At 42.3% G+C, this 20,959-nt stretch overlaps 1 protein-coding gene across 7 annotated transcripts in view; it reads left to right on the top strand.

Annotated features, from left to right (window-relative positions):
• The window catches only part of LOC118301545 (spectrin beta chain, non-erythrocytic 1), a 45,732-nt gene that overhangs the window by 19,417 nt on the left and 5,356 nt on the right, over nucleotides 1-20,959 (top strand). For 2 of the 7 annotated variants that reach the window (XM_035627150.2, XM_035627156.2), the window contains 34 exons: nucleotides 6,301-6,452; nucleotides 6,642-6,815; nucleotides 7,131-7,222; nucleotides 7,356-7,436; nucleotides 8,494-8,609; nucleotides 8,931-9,043; nucleotides 9,200-9,387; nucleotides 9,508-9,625; nucleotides 9,842-10,000; nucleotides 10,084-10,386; nucleotides 11,469-11,622; nucleotides 11,738-12,132; nucleotides 12,249-12,512; nucleotides 12,595-12,806; nucleotides 13,008-13,145; nucleotides 13,266-13,485; nucleotides 13,605-14,141; nucleotides 15,008-15,210; nucleotides 15,306-15,396; nucleotides 15,513-15,659; nucleotides 15,900-16,163; nucleotides 16,459-16,683; nucleotides 16,761-16,850; nucleotides 17,010-17,288; nucleotides 17,379-17,509; nucleotides 17,606-17,810; nucleotides 17,914-18,288; nucleotides 18,383-18,627; nucleotides 18,728-18,866; nucleotides 19,020-19,104; nucleotides 19,355-19,551; nucleotides 19,657-19,784; nucleotides 19,880-19,955; nucleotides 20,738-20,827. In XM_035627150.2, the coding sequence (XP_035483043.2) occupies nucleotides 6,301-6,452; nucleotides 6,642-6,815; nucleotides 7,131-7,222; nucleotides 7,356-7,436; nucleotides 8,494-8,609; nucleotides 8,931-9,043; nucleotides 9,200-9,387; nucleotides 9,508-9,625; nucleotides 9,842-10,000; nucleotides 10,084-10,386; nucleotides 11,469-11,622; nucleotides 11,738-12,132; nucleotides 12,249-12,512; nucleotides 12,595-12,806; nucleotides 13,008-13,145; nucleotides 13,266-13,485; nucleotides 13,605-14,141; nucleotides 15,008-15,210; nucleotides 15,306-15,396; nucleotides 15,513-15,659; nucleotides 15,900-16,163; nucleotides 16,459-16,683; nucleotides 16,761-16,850; nucleotides 17,010-17,288; nucleotides 17,379-17,509; nucleotides 17,606-17,810; nucleotides 17,914-18,288; nucleotides 18,383-18,627; nucleotides 18,728-18,866; nucleotides 19,020-19,104; nucleotides 19,355-19,551; nucleotides 19,657-19,784; nucleotides 19,880-19,955; nucleotides 20,738-20,827 (6,386 nt within the window). The remainder of the gene's footprint in view (nucleotides 1-6,300; nucleotides 6,453-6,641; nucleotides 6,816-7,130; nucleotides 7,223-7,355; nucleotides 7,437-8,493; nucleotides 8,610-8,930; nucleotides 9,044-9,199; nucleotides 9,388-9,507; nucleotides 9,626-9,841; nucleotides 10,001-10,083; nucleotides 10,387-11,468; nucleotides 11,623-11,737; nucleotides 12,133-12,248; nucleotides 12,513-12,594; nucleotides 12,807-13,007; nucleotides 13,146-13,265; nucleotides 13,486-13,604; nucleotides 14,142-15,007; nucleotides 15,211-15,305; nucleotides 15,397-15,512; nucleotides 15,660-15,899; nucleotides 16,164-16,458; nucleotides 16,684-16,760; nucleotides 16,851-17,009; nucleotides 17,289-17,378; nucleotides 17,510-17,605; nucleotides 17,811-17,913; nucleotides 18,289-18,382; nucleotides 18,628-18,727; nucleotides 18,867-19,019; nucleotides 19,105-19,354; nucleotides 19,552-19,656; nucleotides 19,785-19,879; nucleotides 19,956-20,737; nucleotides 20,828-20,959) is intronic. The other 5 variants (XM_035627157.2, XM_035627158.2, XM_035627155.2 and 2 more) reach the window with 4 other exon arrangements.

The following is a 20,959-nucleotide window of genomic DNA, read 5'->3' as shown; positions in this document are numbered from 1 at the left end:
AAATATAGATTTAGATATTATTTTAAATCAATGAACTGGTCAACCAGTGGTAGTACAACAGACTATGTCCTCTTGGTCCAGTCTAGACAGTGGGAGATACAGGAGCTGTCAAGCAATTTGTTTACTCTAGAATTCACCAAAAAAGTTATTCCCACCTGTTGGTGCAACATTATTTACAAAAAACAACTCCTCCAACTCTCTTAAACATCTTGCCCTCATTGTTTGCATTGCTCACGAAATCCATTTACTGATGGATATCGCCATACTCTCAGATCCAACCTCTCACTGGTGTCCGTAAAAAGGGTAACCATGAACCACAAAGCTTACAAGCTGCTATTGACTAGTATTCCTTTAATACTTTCCTTGTTTCTACTCCGTCATCTCAGACAACAAAATATTTTGAAAGCCGCCGATGGTTGAACAATCGATTCTTATCCCTTAGTTACAGAGTTTGAAGAATTCATGCTAACTGTAGGACAATGTACTGTCTGAGTGCAGCTTTACAAGCAAGTAATGTAGGTTTCCTCTTCATAGATTCTCAGTTAAATCCCAGGTGAAATGTTTTGCATAGTTTTGGAGAAGTCAAAAAATATGGGAAACATTTTACTTTATCGTCTCATGTCTCTCTGTCAAACCAAAATGCCAACACTTAGATACATGATTGCATACGAACTGTACACATGTAAAGATTCATGTACATAGATATAGACACGTCACAATGTGGTTTTCTGTTCATTTGCTTCATACCACACAGGACTTGCTTAATTTGTATTTTACAAGCTGTTATTCAAAGTAAATCTTTCTCATTTGAAAATAGTCAAACTCCTACTGCTGATAGCGATTCTCTGCGCCCTTTGGTGCAATACCATAATCTTGTCTGTGCGGGAATGTCCAAGAGAAGGTCATTAAAGCAGACAGACCGATGGATGTAGTTTACTCATTCTTCCTGAGGACATGCTGACCTGAGACGTGAGCCCAGTGTGGGTGAGGGACAGAATATCAAAAGCATATGGAGTAGAGGGTATTTCAACCTAGTTACAAAGGGTAACTTTAATGGCCAGGGACCAAGACTTGACCTGGGCAGGACACAAGATGAAGCTGTTGGCAGCTCTAAATTAATACCAGTTTCTGCTGTGGCCAGAAGCCAGTAGTACCATTTTGTTTTTGTTTTTTTGTTTTTTTTAAATTTGTTTTTTAAAAATTTTTTTAATCTCTTCTCATAGCTTGGTACATATTTGGGAATATATAAATGATCACAATAGTCCAGTACACAATAGTTTTTTTCAACAAAATGAGAAGTGTCTGCTATGATGAACTATTTATGGATGGATTCCGTCCTTCTCTGAATGAGGCCAATGGGAGCCTAAAGTGCAGTGTCATGCAACGCAGCAGAGCGATGCAGATTTCATTGAGCAGCATGGCAAACTGTCCGTCATTAAGAAGAAGAAAAACTCAGTCCGTCTCCAATTCTCTGCCTCCAGTGCTTATCTTTGTCTCTGTGATGGATAAACAAACAAATTCATCATTGGCAGGGCATGGTCAGTGGGTAGAGAGCAGTGGTGACATCTTGTACTGGGCCAATGTCTGTTGTGTACACACGACAACACACACCAACATTACTGTGGATGAGGGGTGTTAAATTTACAGGCCAATGAAGCTTCACTACTATACATCAGGGAAAAAAATCATTAATCAGTGATGATCAACGATCTGTGAAATTGTTGGGATTAAATGCCTTTGTGTTAAATTCTACCTTCTGGCAGTATCTGATATTTTGAACATTCTGCATTCGTGTTGTACAAAGGTGCCGGTAAGTGATCAAGAAGATTGCACATCAGGGATTATATGCTTTGCATGCCGGCATGTAAAAAAACACAATCATGAGAAATGGCGTTTTGTTCAACGAGGACACTGTCTTGTCTTAAAGTCATCACACTGCGGTAGCAGGACTCCTGCTCAAACAACTTTGTCAGTTACATTGCATAATGTGTGAAATGGTTACAATGGCAGGACACTTTACAGGAACTGAATTAAAGCAAAGCAATATGAACTATAAATCAAAACAGTATAAACCCATAATAGTCATAGTAGCCTTATTTATCTGTATTCCATTGCATATGTCTGATCCCTCATTAATTCATTTATTGAACCATGAGGCAACTCAACTACATTTTCCGATCAGTCAACACTTGAATATCGCAGCACACATTTTCCGATAACCATGGATGACCTGCTAAACACGGAATATGAACCATGAACTCTGTACAATGGTACAGCTGATTACAGACTGAGAAACTGCGCATGTGCTATTCTGATACACTGTAGATGTGATATTCCTTCAGAGACGTGTGCGATTCGTTGTAAGTATTGTATCCTTCTCCATGCTATCGTCAAGCATGATCTTAGCCCCTATGTGCCACGCAAACAGGATTAGGCCTGGCGGCATTTTTGCTCATATTTCCTGCAGATAATCATCATTATCAAGCAGTGCCTGACTATGTTTGGAGGTTAAATACAAAATCAGCAGTCAGCTAAGCCTCAGTACCATCAACAGTAGAGAGGGCAAAGCCCCACTCCGCGTCCGGACATATACTTAAAGAATACTACCAGAGACAAACATTTTCAAAGTGACTGGACATGCCCAAATATGTTTTTGAAACATGCGACGGTGCCTCTAACCACTAGTTCGGATATACCATGCAACAATGGTGGAAAAACGTGGCAAAGAAAATGTTAATCACTTGTTTCTCTAGCTTACACGCAAAAAGTCTTTCACGAGAGGTAGGTCTCCAGGATGGTCAGGGTAGTTTTTAAAACCATTGAATACCATATTTCTTTTAATGCACTGCAATACAGTAATTTAGTAGTACAGTCCAGTTTAACAAACGTCAAGTAGTTGATTGAATCCATGTTAGACATAGTTTATAGTTGCTCAGATTCATCCAATATCCAGAGCAGCTAATATCTATTTTATGCTGAATAACAGTGTTTTCAATATTAGTATAGATGGCATTTATATAGCATATATTTAGGACAGTGCAATTTTACTTTATTACTTCAGAACAATGCAAAACTTAAATAGTAATTGTTAAGCTAGCTTTCTAAAGCTCATACTCTATTTTCCCACTCTTCTCTCTTGTCTCATATGTAATTTAATAACCGTGTTGGCAGGCTCCGCAGGTATTTTGCATGACGCGAGACATCTGACTGTTGAGAGGAGGCTCAGTCCAGGTTCTGTTTATCTTTTCTCACCTTACAGTCTTTAGGACACTCTGTTGTAATAATGGACGATGAGCATTTTTACCAGTTAGTTAGAAACAATAAACCATTTTCAGGAGAATGTGTAAATAAAACGAATGACATATCCTCCCATGCACTAACAGCACAATCTACAAATGTCACATTGTTAGAGAAAACAGCTGCACCAGTTCTGCCCTTATCTACTGACTCTGCAACCGATGACAAGTTTGTGTTTGCTTTCTGTAATGACCAAACACGCAAGAAGCTGATATCTGTCGGTCATGTGCTCATGTTCAGCAGCCTTGTTATTAGGAGTGCATCACTGGTAGCAGAACCTCTTAAGGAACCCAGCCCACTGCCCCACTATCTTCTCCTCAGTGCTGGGTTCTGTCACAACATGACCAAGCTTCAGGAGGAATGCAGGCTTCTCCTCTTTACTCACACCTGCCACAGTAATCCACCGCTGCTGGCTTGTTGAACAGATTCCGATTGCTTTGTTACCCCGTAACAATTGAGTAATCTGCAACACAGAAGAGAGATGGAAAAGAGAAACAAAGCACGTTTAGTTAGTAATTTCTTGAAAGTTCGAATAAAACGGTGACGCTCTAAAACTCATTAACAAAGCAGGGCTGTGTGACCGATCATAACTTTTGTCTGATATCCTTGAGTTTAGGTAAACCAGGAAGGAGCTCACATATCCAGAGGACAAAGCGGTCTGATTGCTGGGATGGCAGAGAAAATCCTTTTTCTGCCTCACCCAACTTCAAATTGCTTGTAGTCCATGCCTGTAATCAGCCCTGTCACCTGCTTTGAATCAACATACTGTACCTTTGTACAGCCAGAAAACTTTTTGTCTTTAAAGGTTATATTTCTATAAGTTAATTTTCAAATATAAACGGTATCTGTGCTGAATCTGGGATAAGCACAAGACAAAACAGAAAACATCTTTTGGTCTTTTCTTAAAACGAGTCCATTGGCACCTTCTTGGCTGGTGTACTTGGGCAGACAGTGTTGTCAGAAGCATTGAAGGGTGATCCATAGTGCATTGGCATTTCATTATAAGCATACTGTAGAGGTCTTAGTGATGGTTTTTCTTTTTGATGAATATCATCAAGTGCAGCATTCTGCACTTGATAGAAATATATATTACACCACCCTGGTACTCATGGTATACATGTGTATCCTTGTTAGCATGTTGGTGAAACATACAACGATTGAAATGGTTATTAAAACATCATTGTGCAGTTTTTTAAAACTGGGTAAATTTTAAGACCTGCATTAGAGTGAGGCAAATTGCAGTGCTGCAGGGTATTGAGTCTTGTATTTATATAATGTATATAATCATGTTTAATTATGATAAAAATATTATCAATGACAATCTTTCCTGTGTTAGAAAATTAGTGGAAGATTGCTTTCAGTTTGCTGTTACACTCTGTATCATTTCAAAAGAGAACCTCTGTAGCTGGGTCGAGATACAGAGGAAACACCTTCAGCTCGCAACAGTTCAAGCGTTATGTCCTGTAGTATTACTCCACCCTAGAAGCCTTGTGTGTAATTTCACAAACTGTTCTTTTTTTAGCCGACAGTTGGTCGAGTGGTTGATTCCACAACATGCGGTCACCTCAAATTGTTCACCTCAAAACACCCCATTTGACCTTGTGGGTATGATCTAATCAATCTCTTTTTAAAATGACTATAGTTTACTTGCTCACCTTTAGTCTCCAACTTTTAAACAAACTGCAGAGGTATTCGGTCCTTGACTTTGTTTCAGATCTCTCAGTTTGGATTAGTGTTGCATTCAAAAGTTATAACGTTCTTTCGAACAAACCACCACCCGAGTTCTAATTCAATAAAAACAAAACCTTTTAAAAACATTTGCATAATACTCATTGGGGCCACTCATAGGCCACTATTAACGCGGCTAAATTAATATTGATATAATAATCCATAATAATATTCCATTTTAAATTAAAATCTTCATTGCTATATAATAACAGATCATATAACAATATTAATAAAAATACATGTATTCAATTAATATTCTGTTCAGCTGAATGGGGTGAGGGAGCAAGGGTGACATGAGAATTGTTAGCAATTAGATTATTGTTCTACCTTTACTTTGGTTGTTAGGTTTTCATTGCAACATCTAAAGCACATATTTTGTTTTGTGATTCATGTTCATACAATCTGTTTAGTGTGTATTGTGCAAAGATGGTGCGAGGAATTGCACCATTTTGCTTGGCGTCAGTCATCATGTGACTTACACTTTTTAAAAAAAATCCAGCCTCACGTTAAATAAAACAAAATATGAAAGCTTTACCATTTTTATTATTTTTAAATATCTATTATCCTCACCACTGTTGTATTTCCTTTCATGCTGCTGTGACGAGGCTTTGTCTTGTTCAACTCATTAGTACAGAGCTGCTCCTCAGACCTGTTTTCTGTCTGCTGCAGGGTTGTTCCGTGTGGGCTTGTGTTGGGTGCTGTGCATTAAGTACAATGCTAGAAAAGTGTTTTCAAAAGGCAGCGAGACCTTGTGTCCTAGAAAGGAGGTCAACTTGTTAGGTGGCGGAGCAGGATTAGCTTCTTACTCCCCTGGTCCATATGTCTGAGCTGCTGTTACAGCTTAATTTATTGTGACTCTTTTTTTAGTCTGGCTCTGATAAAGTAACAACAAACGTCAGTGCTGTAATGTGCAATTTTGCATAGTCACTTTTCTCCTCTGAACTCACATCATTAGAGCAATTAGCAAAGCACACATGAGCCGAGCCGTCAGTAAATGTTAGTGTAAAGAGTGAAAACCTCTCACTAAGCTGTCAATACAGTGATCCTGGAGACTTAATGGTGCAGCTTATGAACTGCTCAGGACAAGGGCTTAAGTCCTTATGATTTACTGCTACCTGTCTGTAGACTGCTGTTTGTGTAGAGCAAAATTAAGTCCCTGTTAAGTATTTATTTCTCAAAACAGGAATGACATTGTGACCCAAGGCATCTCCGTCAGTAAACGCAATTGTGCAATGTACAGTAACTTAACCACTCCTCTCTTTTCGCCGTTTGCAGATGAGCGTGAAGCAGTACAGAAGAAGACCTTTACGAAATGGGTAAACTCTCACTTGGGCCGAGTGACCAGTCGCATTGGTGATTTGTACACTGACCTACGCGATGGCCGCATGCTAATCCGCCTTCTGGAAGTGCTCTCGGGAGAACAGCTGGTCAGTATTGCACAGAAACAACACTTCTGTCCCCCAAAACTGACCCAGGCCCCAGCATGGCCCTCACATGGCCTACTTCTCGTTCCTCTTTTTTAAATTCCTGCTCCCTTGCCTCTTCATGTATGTCGCAATCAATTTGTTCAACAATGTAAACCTTGGTCTTCTTTCTTTTTTGTCTGCTCCCCACAGCCAAAGCCCACCAAGGGACGCATGCGTATCCACTGCCTGGAGAATGTCGATAAAGCCCTGCAATTTCTTAAGGAGCAAAAAGTCCATCTAGAAAACATGGGCTCACATGACATTGTGGACGGAAATCACCGTCTCACCCTGGGTCTCATTTGGACAATAATCCTTCGCTTCCAGGTAACATATAAATTAGTTCTGCTCGTTTGCCCCCTCAGCCCAGCTGCCACGTTTCTTAACCTCTTTCAAAGTGCAAGTTTAGTTTTGAGACATCTGGTCTCTTTATGTTGTCGAGTCCATCCTCAGGCAAACTCACAAAAAATGGTTAGAGGTTACTGCTACTGGGATGTGATTTACAAGGCAATTTGTCACATTGATGGTCATGGAATTACTGTCATTACCTGTGAAGTTTTTCACAGGTAATGAAGGTCTTACCATCTTGGAACATGTATAATTATGTGGGCACAGTTTTAATTGAAATGTTTTTACTTACAGATCCAGGATATCAGTGTGGAAACAGAAGACAACAAAGAGAAGAAATCAGCTAAAGATGCCCTGCTGCTTTGGTGCCAAATGAAAACTGCTGGGTGAGACAGAGACATGGATTAATAATAATGTTACACTGGTGAAGTAAAAAATTTCAGATTTTCCTAAAGGTGTTGCTGATGAATCTTGCTGTGTTGATTTAATGATTAATGATTTCTGATCTGACCTCTGCAGATATCCCAATGTCAACATCCACAACTTCACTACCAGCTGGCGGGACGGTCTGGCGTTCAATGCCATCGTGCACAAACACAGGTCACTGACACAAACACATGTCACTTGCTACATTGAAATGTGGAATGAAACCAGCCCCTTTTAAATGAATACAAGGATCTTAAGGGTCTTAACAGGGCTCCCTTTTCGAAGCGAGAAGTTTGTCCTGCTAAACATAACAGTCCAATAACTTTACCTTGTCTTTTTTCTTTACCTAATGAGAAGCACCTGTCATAGTACCATCACACTTCTCTGGGGTGATTTATATCCCCTTTCCTATTTAGGTCTAATCCCACGCCTCCAATTCTTCAGTCTGCAGTATGGCTAAAAGGATGAGAATAAAATAGGGAGTTAGATGACCTAGATCACAGAAATAATAACCCACTTTTTCTCTATGGAGAGTTGTGCTTGGTTACTCACTTGCACACCCTACTGGTAATAATAGCAAGAACAGCTTGTGTTAAATTAATCTGTGAACTGAAAGCCAAAAGGTGTACCCTAAACCATATTTTGTCATGTAGAATGGAGAACACTGTTCATCACAATGCATGCCTAAGGTGATACTTGATACATGAATGCTAATATTGTTTGCAGTGGAGTTACTGAGGCGTGAAATATTCATGTAAACAATGATGCTGCCATTTACATGATTAGACACCTAATCAAACTTCAGAAGAGCCCCCACAGCAGGCAATTACAATATGCAGAGTTCCCCCCTTATCTTCACTGTGATGTCCTCGGTTTCATGAATGAATGAATAAGGACAAATTCTTTGAAATATAAGTTTCATGACCATTGACAAACTAGTCATTTTTGTCCTTATTGTCATATTTTGGGAATCGCAATTCATGATTTTTGGTCATATACATGTACATGCCCTTACTAAGACCAAAGTCTTAGTAAGGGCATTATGAAAATCGGTTTTAGCCAAGATTAGTTGCATGGATTCTTTAATGCATCCTTGTGTGAAAACAGAGACACGTACTGGAGTGAATGTCAATTTTTCGTCTTCTAAACAACAAGAATTTGATGCTTTATGCCTGTTATTGCCATTAGTTGTACTTTTTTCAAATCATAATTGTTCCCCTGGGCTCTGTAGACCTGACGTGATTGAGTTCGACAACTTGAAGAGATCCAACGCTCACTACAATCTCCAGAATGCCTTCAACGTGGCTGAGAAGGAACTGGGGCTTACGAAGCTGCTGGACCCAGAAGGTGAGTGAATGAATCGTCCACAAAAACACAAAGCACTCCTGTAAGTCACACTGACACTGTCCACTAGAGATTAGGCCGATGGGTGTTGGACTATGGAGGATTACTGGAATTAATTATAGCATAGACACCACTACATCACATGTCAGCAACACTGACATCACAGAAACCATGTGCAGAGGTGGTAGCGATCCGGCACCTAATAAACTGCATGTTCAGGCTATTTTGAGAGCCACGGTATTGATTGCACGCTAAAGTTAATGATCAATAGATTAGACACATGGAGGGGTGAGGTGCAGATGGATCATGCTTTCTCTTTTTCAGATGTCAATGTTGATCAGCCTGATGAAAAGTCCATCATCACCTATGTGGCCACCTACTATCATTACTTCTCCAAGATGAAAGCTCTCGCGGTGGAAGGCAAAAGAATTGGCAAGGTTTGCTCTCTCTCTCTCACTCACTCACTCGCTCACTCACTCGCTCACTGTGTGTGTGCGTGCGTGCATGTACATTCATGTGTGAGTGGTACAGTAACTAAATATGCAGTGTTTGCCCATGACCTGTCTTAATTCACAGGTCTCTCCTTATTGCAGGTGCTGGACTATGCTATTGAGGCCGACCAGCTGATAGAGAAGTATGAAACCCTGGCCTCAGAGCTGCTGCAGTGGATTGAGCAGACCATAGGGACACTCAACGATAGGCAGCTTGCTAACTCACTGAGTGCTGTGCAGAACCAGCTCCAGGCTTTCAACTCCTACCGAACTGTGGAGAAACCCCCCAAGTGAGTAACAGGAAACAAGTTTAATATAACCCGGTGAATGACCCAATGCTTGTTATCCATTAGGATCCAAAGTGTGACTCTATACAGTTTGTTAAATGGAGGTTGCGTCTGTCTCTTCAGATTTACAGAAAAAGGAAACTTGGAGGTTCTCCTTTTTACCATCCAAAGCAAAATGCGAGCAAACAACCAGAAAGTCTACATGCCAAGAGAGGGAAAACTCATCTCTGATATCAATAAGGTATGGATTGCTTTAGAAAGATTTTAACTACCTCCTTCCATCTAGAAAGTTTCTGCTTACATAATGTGAGGTCATATGTTGCATGTTTTGGGGGGAAATTGTCATGTATCAGCAGCATATATGACCGTTTAAGTTGTTACACAAAATATGCAGTATTAGTATCACGGTTGGATAACAACTTACCAACTTCCTTTTGTGTTTTCATTGGTGTGACAGGCATGGGAGCGACTGGAAAAGGCAGAGCATGAACGTGAGCTGGCGCTGAGAAATGAGTTGATTCGACAGGAGAAGCTGGAGATGCTCGCCGCTCGCTTTGACCGCAAGGCTGCTATGAGGGAGACGTGGCTGAGTGAGAACCAGAGGCTGGTGTCTCAGGTAGATAGATGAAAAAAAATTATTCGGACTTGAATACATTGAATAATTTTCCTGCAATATGCTGAATTTCCTCTGTTTTGCAGGACAACTTTGGGACTGATTTGGGAGCAGTGGAAGCCGCCACCCGTAAACACGAGGCAATTGAGACAGACATTGGGGCATACTGGGAGCGTGTGGCTGCTGTGGAGGCTGTTGCCAAAGAGCTGGAAGCAGAGGCATACCATGATGTACGGCGTGTACTTGCCCGAAGGGATAATGTGCTTCGACTCTGGGAATACCTGAAAGAGCTTCTGGTTGCACGCAGGGAGCGGCTGAACGCCCACCGTGACCTACAGAGACTGTTTCAGGAGATGCGCTACATCATGGACTGGATGGCAGACATGAAGGTAAAGACCCACTCAACAAAATAAAGCAGACACTATTTTCAATGTGCTCACATTTGTTTTAACTTGTGGTGGACTACTGCTTCCATTCCTACATTCTGTTGGCTTTGTTTTTAATTAACAAAAAGGAATTTCCTAATCCAATCAGTTAGGTTAAACCTTGTTCTCATATGTTCACAGCAGCGTTAGTATTTGCACAGCAATAATGAAATCACTTGAGGGCTGATGCCTTCCCTGCACCGCTGATGTATATACATTTTATAGAAATATGTAATATATCTGTCTTTAAATCATTTTAAAGTAATGAACATTTCTCAGTTACAATTCTGGCACAAAAGGAGCCTGTTTTCGTCTCTGCCACAGATCAAATGTCACAACTGCACAGCACTAAGGGCTCGGCCTAATCAGCCACGCCCCCAGCTTTAAACAAATATAGCACTGTTTGCTACTTTTGAGCTTTGACCCACTACAAAATAAGTATTTGTGGTTTTCTTTACATTTCTCAATTGAGCAAGTGTATGCGTAGATGTTGAATGTAGCTGCAGACAGCTGGGCTGCACTTGTTTGACTGAGGTGGCTGATTAGGACATTAATCAATTTCTTCTGTAATTTTCATTATTAGCTCATTACCACATAATTAGCATCCTTTTATTCAGTTTATTTGTTCTTTTTGGTTGTGTTCATAGCAAAATTTCCTGTTGTCTCATGATGGCCAACTCTAATGGTTTATATTAGGAGGAACTTTGTCTGCTTACATTTGAGTACGGTTCCAGCTCCCTTTTTGTTTAGGTTAATTGTCTGATGCTACATCAGGCTGAAACATTGATGAAATGCTCTTGCCAGCTATGATCATTATTTTTGTTTGTTGGTCATTCGAAATGTGGCTATACAATGGCTATGGATCTATTCTTTTTAATAGATTTTTCCATGACAGTTGCTCATTCTTGACATATTCTATTGGTGGACACAACATCCTAGTTTCCTACCTCGTGGGTCCTGGTGCAAGTGGGTTTGGAGTAATTTATTTTATTTTTAAGTTGAAACAACTCAATATTCTACTGGATTGTTTCCTCTGTCTGTTTCAGAGTCGTCTGCAGTCTCCAGACAGTGGCAAACATCTGCACGACGTGTTAGACCTTCGTCAGAAACACACTCTGGTAGAAGCGGACATTTCAGCTCAGGCAGAGAGAATCAAGGCCGTGCAGGGAGCAGCAAAGCGCTTCACTTCCTATGAGCAGGGTGAGTTTAAAAACACGTTTTTACTCATTTCCCTGTATGGACCGTGCAGCTTTAGTATGACCTTTTTGTGCATAATATCTAACAACCATGTATTTCTGCCTTTTCTAATTACCAGCCTACAAGCCATGTGAGCCGGGACTTGTTAGTGAAAAGGTTGACCTTCTGGGTCAAGCCTATGAGGAGCTTGGTCAACTTGCTGGTAAACGCAGAGAACGGCTCGAGGACTCTCGCCGCCTGTGGCAGTTCCTGTGGGATATCGGAGAGGAGGCAGCTTGGATCAGAGAGCAGGAGCAGATCCTGGCTAGTGGAGACTGTGGGCGTGACCTTACTTCTGCTCTCCACCTGCTCAGTAAACATGAGGCTTTCAGAGATGAGATGGCAGCCCGCTACGGCCCCTTGAGTAACAGCATTGCAGCAGGGGAAGCTTTGCTGAATGAGGGACACTATGGAGCCCCAGAGGTCACCGAGAGGATTCAAGACATCCGCTCACAGTGGGCACATCTTGAGGAGGTGGTTGATGATCATGACTCTTTTAAGTGTTACTCACAGTATGAAGTTATTTTCTCCAAATATATATATATTGTTTATTTCTGTTTCTGTAATTTCCTCATCTTTCTGGTCCCTAGACAACTAAACTGAGAGAGCAGAAACTTAAAGAAGCTGTGGCCCTGCTTCAGTTCCAAACCGATGCCGATGACATGGAGGCCTGGATCATGGAGACACTTAGGCAAGTGTCAAGTCATGAGGTGGGCCACGATGAGTTCTCTACTCAAACTCTAGCTCGCAAACAGAGGGAGATAGAAGAGGAGATTCAAAGCCACCGCCCACTCATCGAATCCTTGCATGAGCAGGTTCAAGCACTGCCGCAGGCATATGTACAATTCCCTCAGGTAGGGGACTTTGTTTTGCATATTTCCTTCAGTGATGACATGCTATTTAGAGCAATATATAATGATTCATTGCTGACTGCAGGTGGATGGCCGCCTCCCTGCTATTGAGCAGCGCTATGAAGAGCTGGAAACACTGTCAGTAGCTCGGCGGCAGGCTCTGGAAGGAGCCCTGGCCCTTTACCGCATGTTCAGTGAAGCTGGTGCCTGCCAGCTGTGGGTGGAAGAAAAGGAGCAGTGGTTAGATAGCATGGAGATCCCTACCAAACTGGAGGACTTGGAGGTGGTGCAGCAGAGGTCAGTCTGTGAGGAAGAACTAAGGTTCAGAAGACTCAACAACCATCTGTATATCATTTTGTAGTGAAAATGTTGCCCCTTAAGTATACAAATTATCACTGATTCCTCTTCCTCAAGTAATTTCAGCATCTACAGAAATATCTTTACCACACTCTTTTCAGAATGAGTGAATTGATGCTGATTTTTATATTACGACTGCAGATTTGAGACTCTTGAACCTGAGATGAACAACCTCGGCACTCGTGTCACTGATGTGAACGAGGTGGCAGAGCAGCTGCTGAGCTCGGACAACTGTAACAAAGACCAAATCCACCAGACACGAGACCAACTACACAACAGGTCAGCGCTGACATACAAGGCCAAGAAAAACCCACTATTTTGCCAGGGAACATACTGTATATTTGTACTCTGTGAGCACTGTGGTTGTACCTTAATATATCGCATTTTGTATGGCCTCAGATGGATGGAGTTTGAACAGCTGGCCGGTCAAAAGAAACAGGCCCTAGAGTCTGCCCTCAACATCCAAAACTACCACCTAGAGTGCAATGAGATTCAAACGTGGATGAAGGAAAAGACCAAGGTGATTGAATCCACTCAGAGCCTCGGCAACGACCTGGCTGGAGTGATGGCACTGCAACGCAAACTCACTGGTATGGAGAGGGACCTGGAGGCTATTCAGGTATGGAGAGGTTATATTCAGTGACTTATGACAAATTAGTAGTTGGATCAATTCAGGTTCCTTGATATCAGATATCCTGTTGTCATTTCTGTATTTAAACCATTTTCATGTCTTTTCAGGGCAAATTGGATGACCTGAGAAACGAGGCAGAAAAGCTGGCCAAGGAACATCCAGATCAGGCAGGAGAGATCCAAGGCCGCCTGGCAGAGATTCAAGAAGTGTGGGAGGAGTTGAACGCGACCATGAAGCGACGTGAGGAGTCACTGGGTGAAGCCAGCAAGCTGCAGGGCTTCCTCAGGGATCTGGATGACTTTCAGTCCTGGTTGTCCCGCACTCAGACGGCCGTGGCCTCGGAGGACATTCCCACTTCTCTGCCTGAGGCTGAAAGTTTGTTAGCCCAGCATGAGAGTATCAAGAATGAGGTGGATAACTATAAGGAGGACTATGAGAAGATGCGGGCGGTTGGTGACGAGGTGACCCAAGGTCAGACAGATGCCCAGCACATGTTCTTGGCCCAGAGGCTCCAGGCACTGGATACTGGCTGGCATGAGTTGCGTCGCATGTGGGAAAACCGCCACAGTCTTTTGGCCCAAGCCTTTGACTTCCAGACTTTCCTGAGAGAAGCAAAGCAGGCGGAAGCTTTCCTGAACAGCCAGGTTAGAGACAAAAAGCACCACAGAATTGAAGCCTGTGCCTGTGAGCTGTGGCCTCAATAAAACAACAACCATGTATCAACATACCGCCTTACCAGGCTTAGTCTATAGTCCAGCAGCCAGTACCAAGTTCCAAACCACTGTTTGTACCTGAAATATATAAAGTACTGCACACTTCAAATGGATGATAACATCTGGGTTAAAGCATGGATTCAAATAAACATGGGGTGAACAGAAATGTAGATCTAATTTTAAGATCCACACAACGCTGTCTGCCCTTTTGACCCTCGCATAGTTCTCGACAAAACTGAAATGTGCTTAAGTAGGTTACAAAATCATTACAAAATTAGTTAATTATTAGTAAAAATGTCAAGCTTAACTTTGTCTTTGCTTATGCAAAACTCTGCTCACAGTGTTTTTAATACAGCTAAAGTACGTTCTTGAAATCAAATTAGTGTTTACCCTATATAGGTTTTTATTGTGGTTATGTCTTTTTTCGTGGTTTGTTGACATTGGTGTCAAGTTAAGGGCATTTACATAGCTAGCTCTCAGATGAGAGATGTAAACTGCACTGAGTGATCCATAGCTCTAGATCCGAATGGTTTAAGCCACAATACTAGGTTTTTTGATTCATAAAAGTTCTAAGAAACCCCAAAATCATGAGAAAAAAAATTATGAGAAAATGTATGCTCATACTGTAAGGACTGGAAGAAAACCAGAAGTAAAGATTCAAAGACAGCCACTGCACATCATTATACATTTTTGCTTGTTTTTTATTTCTCCAACACAACGAAGAAAAATCATAGGAATTGGCTAATTGCATAAAAATGTTAAAAAGCAATTCTGACATTCCTTTCCTTTTTGTGTAGGAGTATGTACTGTCCCATACAGAGATGCCTGCCAGTCTCCAGGCAGCAGAAGAGGCCATTAAGAAGCATGAGGATTTCCTCACTACCACAGAGGCCAGTGAGGAGAAAATAAATGGTGTAGTGGAGACCGGACGGCGCCTCATTAATGACTCTAATGCAAACTCTGATAAGATCGAAGAAAAAGTGGAATCCATCCAAGAAAGGTTAGAGCGACAGTAAAAGAAGGCAGGAAAAAAAAATGCATTTGATTTTCATTGGATGTTTGAAGTGTCTCTTTTTTTCCCTTAATTTCCTCCAGGCATCTTAAGAACAAGGAGGCTGCAAATGAATTGCTTACAAAACTGAAGGACAACCGTGAACTTCAGCATTTCCTCCAAGATGGGCAGGAGGTGAAAACTATATTTGAAAATTAAATGAAATAATAGCACAATGACTAAAGATGCTTGTAGTTTAAATTTCTGAAAGTAAATAGTCTTATTCTGTAATGCTATCCACTTCTCCGTAGCTCACATTGTGGATCAATGAGAAGATGCTTACGGCTCAAGACATGTCTTATGATGAGGCCAGGAATCTTCACAGCAAGTGGCAGAAGCACCAGGCCTTCATGGCCGAACTGGCCTCCAACAAAGACTGGCTAGACAAAATTGACAAGGTGAGACTATATTTATACTTTTTACATGGAAAAAGGAGGGAAAAAGGTAATTTTATGACAAGTTTTGTGTGTGGTATGTGGACAATTGGTCAGGTGGTGGGATTGATTGTTGGTTGATTGTTGAAAAGGCTAAATAGTAAGTCTAGATAGAATCATTTTATTTTTTAACTATACAGTGAGGACTGCCTGCCTTGGCTATATAAATATAAATAAACACATCCTTGTTTCCTGTCTCAACAGGAGGGTCAGGCTCTAGTAGCAGAGAAGCCCGAGCTGAAACCTGTTGTCCAACAGACCCTGGAGGACCTTCAGCATCAGTGGGAGGAGCTGGAAGGCACCACCCGCACCAAGGCCCAGTGTTTGTTCGATGCCAACAGGGCTGAGCTGTTTACACAGAGCTGCTCCGCTCTAGATGTCTGGCTGAAAAACCTGGAGGGTCAGCTGCATAGTGACGAATATGGCAAAGATTTGACCAGCGTCAACATCCTGCTCCAGAAGCACCAGGTAAACCACACTGTGCAAGTAAAGCACGTCCATGTTATCTTTACCAACTAGAAATAGTGATCCTATCACAAGATGAAGTCCTCATTGATGCAAAACATCTTGTGTCAAGATGATTTTTTAATGTGCTGAAAGTGCAGTCTGCACAGTAATTAAAAATTTAATCTGCACTTAATGTTTAAGATTTTTCAAGATCCTGAACGTGTGGAGTTGAGTGCATTTTGGTAATCTGTTGAGTTGAGACTACCAAAAGTGACATCCTCTTGTCTCACTATATCTTTGCACTGTCCCTGTGTAGATGCTGGAGCACCAGATGGAAGTCAGAGAGAAGGAGGTGCAGTCCCTGCAGTCTCAGGCTCTGGCCCTGTCCCAGGAGGACGCTGGACTGGCTGAGGTAGATGGTCAACAAAGGCGTGTCACTGACAACTTCTCAAACCTGCAGGAGCCTCTGAAACTGAGGAGACAGCGACTGCTCGCCTCCAAAGAAGCACATCAGTTCAACAGAGATCTGGAGGATGAAATTGTGAGTTGGATTGCCCGTCTGACTGCTCGAATTAGATACAGAAGTGTGGATTTTTATTCATTTTGTTTTTCTATCAGCTCTGGGTGAAAGAGAGGATGCCCCTGGCGACCTCCACCGACCATGGAAAAGACCTGCCTACCGTTCAGTTGCTAATCAAGAAGAACCAGGTAAAAAATTCTGTTATTTCAACATGCAATTACAAAATTATTGTTGATAATAATAAAATGACATTCAATCATTGTTATGATTATAATTATATTATCACAATGTCTTGTGATGGGTAGAAATTGCTAACACAGTGAACACACTCTCTATTTGTGAATCAGACATTGCAGAAAGAGATCCAGGGCCACCAGCCTCGCATTGATGACATCCACAGACGAGGACAGACACAGAGCCAGGTGGATGGTGAGAGACAGTCTGTCCTAGAGGAGCGTCTTGTCGAGCTGAAGGACCTTTGGGACCAACTGATTGCAGAGACAGACAAACGTCATGCCCGTTTGATAGAGGCCAATCGCGCCCAGCAGTTCTATGCTGATGCAGCGGAGGCAGAGGCCTGGATGGGCGAACAAGAGCTACACATGATGTCGGAAGAAAAGGCCAAGGTACATCAAGATAAAATAAGAGTCATATCTGTCAATGTTTCACAATCTTGTGTCTTGAGAAAACTTGATAATGTTATTTTTTCCCCCCAGGATGAGCAAAGCGCACTGGTGATGGTCAAGAAGCACCAGATCCTGGAGCAGGCACTTGAAGACTACGCCCAAACTATTCACCAGCTGGCCAACAGCAGCCGCCTCATGGTCACCAGTGAACACCCTGAGAGGTGGAGTAGAGCTGAATGTTGACACAACTGTGACAAATGCCGTCTTAGGAACAAAGTTATAGAGATAAGTTCTTTCTTTAATTTTGCATTTAACAGTGAGAGAATCACCTTACGGCAAGCCCAAGTGGACAAGCTGTATGCAGGGTTGAAGGATCTCGCTGAGGAGCGTCGTGGGCGGCTTCAGGAGAGACTGCGGCTGACCCAGCTGAAGCGGGAGGTGGATGACCTAGAACAGTGGATTGCTGAGAGGGAGGTGGTTGCTGGCTCCCATGAACTAGGACAGGACTATGAACATGTCACAGTGAGTCTTTATCTTCTTTTTTTTTATTCAGCTAAATTAATTCTACTGAATTCTACTGAATTAATTTTGTTGCTCACATTCTCCCCGATTTGTCTTCCTACAGATGCTTAGGGACAAGTTCCGGGAGTTTGCCCGTGACACCAGCACCATCGGCCAAGAGCGAGTCGATGGTGTAAATGGGTTGGCAGATGACCTGATTGAGTCGGGACATCCTGAGAACGCCAGTGTGGCTGAGTGGAAGGATGGGTTAAACGAGGCCTGGGCAGATCTGCTGGAGCTGATTGACACACGCACACAAATGTTGGCAGCCTCCTATGAGTTGCACCGCTTCCATCAGGACGCCATGGAGGTGCTTGGACGTGTCAAGGAAAAGCGGGAGGCACTGCCCTCTGATCTCGGCCGTGATCTGAACACTGTCCAACATTTACACAGGCAGCACAACACTTTTGAACATGACATCCAGGCCCTGAGTGGACAGGTCCGTTATCTGGGGACGAAGAGATCTCGTGAGATTTGAGAACCCAATGTTAATAGAATACTGAAAATTCCCTCCCTTCTCTTTGACCTCCTAGGTTAACCAGGTTCAAGACGATGCAGCGCGGCTGCAGAAGGCTTACGCTGGAGAGAAAGCTGATGACATCAACAGGAGTGAACACGCTGTGACCTCTGCCTGGGAGGGCCTGCTCGAGGCTGGTCAGGCCCGCAGGCTCCTCCTGCTGGACACGGTGGAGAAGTTCCGCTTCTTTAACATGGTGCGAGACCTCATGCTTTGGATGGACGGTGTCAACCTGCAAATTGATGCGCACGACAGTCCCAGGTGAAGACAGTTTTATGATTTTTTTTTTTGTTATGAATTCTGCTCTAATCATTGTTAAGTGCATATTTATATTTCACCTCTCTCCTTTCTGTTGTCCCAGGGATGTATCGTCAGCAGGGCTGGTCATTGCCAATCACCAGGATATCAAGTCAGAGATTGAGACCAGGGCAGACAGCTTTACTGCCTGTATTGAGATGGGAAATACTCTCATAAACAATAATCACTATGCAGCTGATGAGGTATGATACAATGGGTGACTTTCACTGTTATCTGCTGCCATATTCATGCATATTGACAAGAAATAGTTTTGAGGAACATTGTGATCATAGGTTATTATTTAATGCTGGACTTTTCAAGTTTTCTCTGGTTCTTGAATATTCTTTGATTGACAGATTCGGGAGAAACTGGTTCAGCTCCAGGAAAAGAGAGACAGGATCAACAAAAACTGGCATGACAAGATGGACCATTTACAAATTGGTATGCTTAACACGTAGTGGTGTGTGAGTGTGTAGAAGGGGACATTCAATATATGTGCAATGCCAAAAAAAAGGGAACCATTGATGTGGTCATGTTGGGTTTTGCTTCCCCCCTTTGCTTTGGGAACCTTCCCTGTACCAACACAGTAGTGTTACTGAAATCAAAGAAGACTTAATTTTCTCTCCTAAGATTTGTGATGGTGATTATGTTTTTTTCATTAACATCTCCTATGTTTCTTTCTGCATCTCAGTGCTGGAGGTGCTGCAGTTTGGACGCGATGCCTATGTGGCAGAGTCTTGGTTGGCTGGGCAAGAACCTCTGGTGCGAGCAGCAGAGCTGGGTTCAAACGTGGACGAGGTAGAGAGCCTAATCAAGCGTCACGAGGCCTTTGAAAAACTTGCGGCATCTTGGGAAGACCGTTTTGTCCTATTGGAGAAACTCACCACTGTAAGCACAGAGATATCTTCTTGAATTATCATCAAAACTCATCTGTTGTGTAGACAGGGAATCCCTCGCTTATTTAAATGACACTATTGAGTTCCCCCTTTTCAGCTGGAGGAGCATGAGATGCAGAGGAGGCGAGAGGAAGAGGAGAGGGCACGTCGACCCCCTACACCACCTCCAGCTGAAGAAGTTGCACAGTCTGAGACAGAAAGTCACGTACATGATTCTGCAGCCAGGTAAACTAAAGGCTTGTGAGTAGAGCACAGTGGTGTTGGTTTACATGTATATTATTTCTGTTGCTAACAAGCTTTGCCCTCCCTCTCAAACACAGAACCAGTCTGGACCAGACCACACTCAATCAGACGGTGTCAGTGAACGGAGTACACAGTGACAATGACACGTCTCAGGTTAGACATATGTATAGATTCACTATTATTATTATCATTTTTTACTACATTTTCAATATTTTTTCATGTGTAATGTCCTTTAATGTCTTTTCCATGTTGTCTTTCCTGGATATTTCTTTTCACTTTATCTGTGTGAAAGCATAACAAACAAAAAGAAGAGAACTTTTTTGATAACTGGCATCATTGTTGCCTTGAAACATTCACCCAGTGTTTTACAGCTAATGATATATTCATGACACACTATTAAAACATGGCAACAGTTTGTAGCAAATGTCATGAAAATGTCCTACATACAGTATGAAACATAGTGTAAGTGTTTGTCCCCGTCTCCGTCTGTTCAAATCCAATCAACAGATTTGTTTCAGAGCATGTGATGAAATTAATTGCAATTCTCCAGTTGAAAGAACTATTTTTAATTTGCATTAGAGACGACCAGCATTTTTTGCTGAGTTATTGTTGATAATTCATTACAAAGATGCACTAATTGTGAAAGGCATAATGTTTGCAGAGTATCAGACACTCATCAGGGACCCTGATAAAATGACAGTGTACCTGTAATGGGGGGGGTTTGGGACTAAACTTTAATCAATGTTACATGAAACTAGTAAGCAGCCTACTGTACAATGGCTGCTACTGGGAAGTGCTGCAGTAAACCTATGTCTAGGTCTGCAGCTGATACTACAGAGAAGAATCTCAAAGAGAGGGAGCCACTTCTGTATGAACTGACCACGTTTTCTCCCGGACAAAGACTTCTTAACAGTGTCTTATTGCGTTCTTACCAGCAGTGCTTATCGATATCGTTGTCAGTGGGAAAGAAATCAGAGCCTAAACGTGTGTGTAAGCCAAAGCAGCCGGAGCGTGTGAGTACCAAGGTCAGCTCTGTAGCTTCCCCCTCGTCCAATTCACAGCCTCTGCTCAGCTCCTGGTCAACTGCAGCGCCTCTTTATTTTGTCACAGATGCAACCCATTGCTTAATTTTTTTGTAATTTTTGTTAATGAGCCCC

This window comes from Scophthalmus maximus, chromosome 2, assembly GCF_022379125.1.
Source record: "Scophthalmus maximus strain ysfricsl-2021 chromosome 2, ASM2237912v1, whole genome shotgun sequence".
NCBI lineage: Eukaryota > Metazoa > Chordata > Actinopteri > Pleuronectiformes > Scophthalmidae > Scophthalmus > Scophthalmus maximus.
Note: the sequence above shows the minus strand (reverse complement) of the source record. Positions and strands in the feature narration are given on the sequence as shown.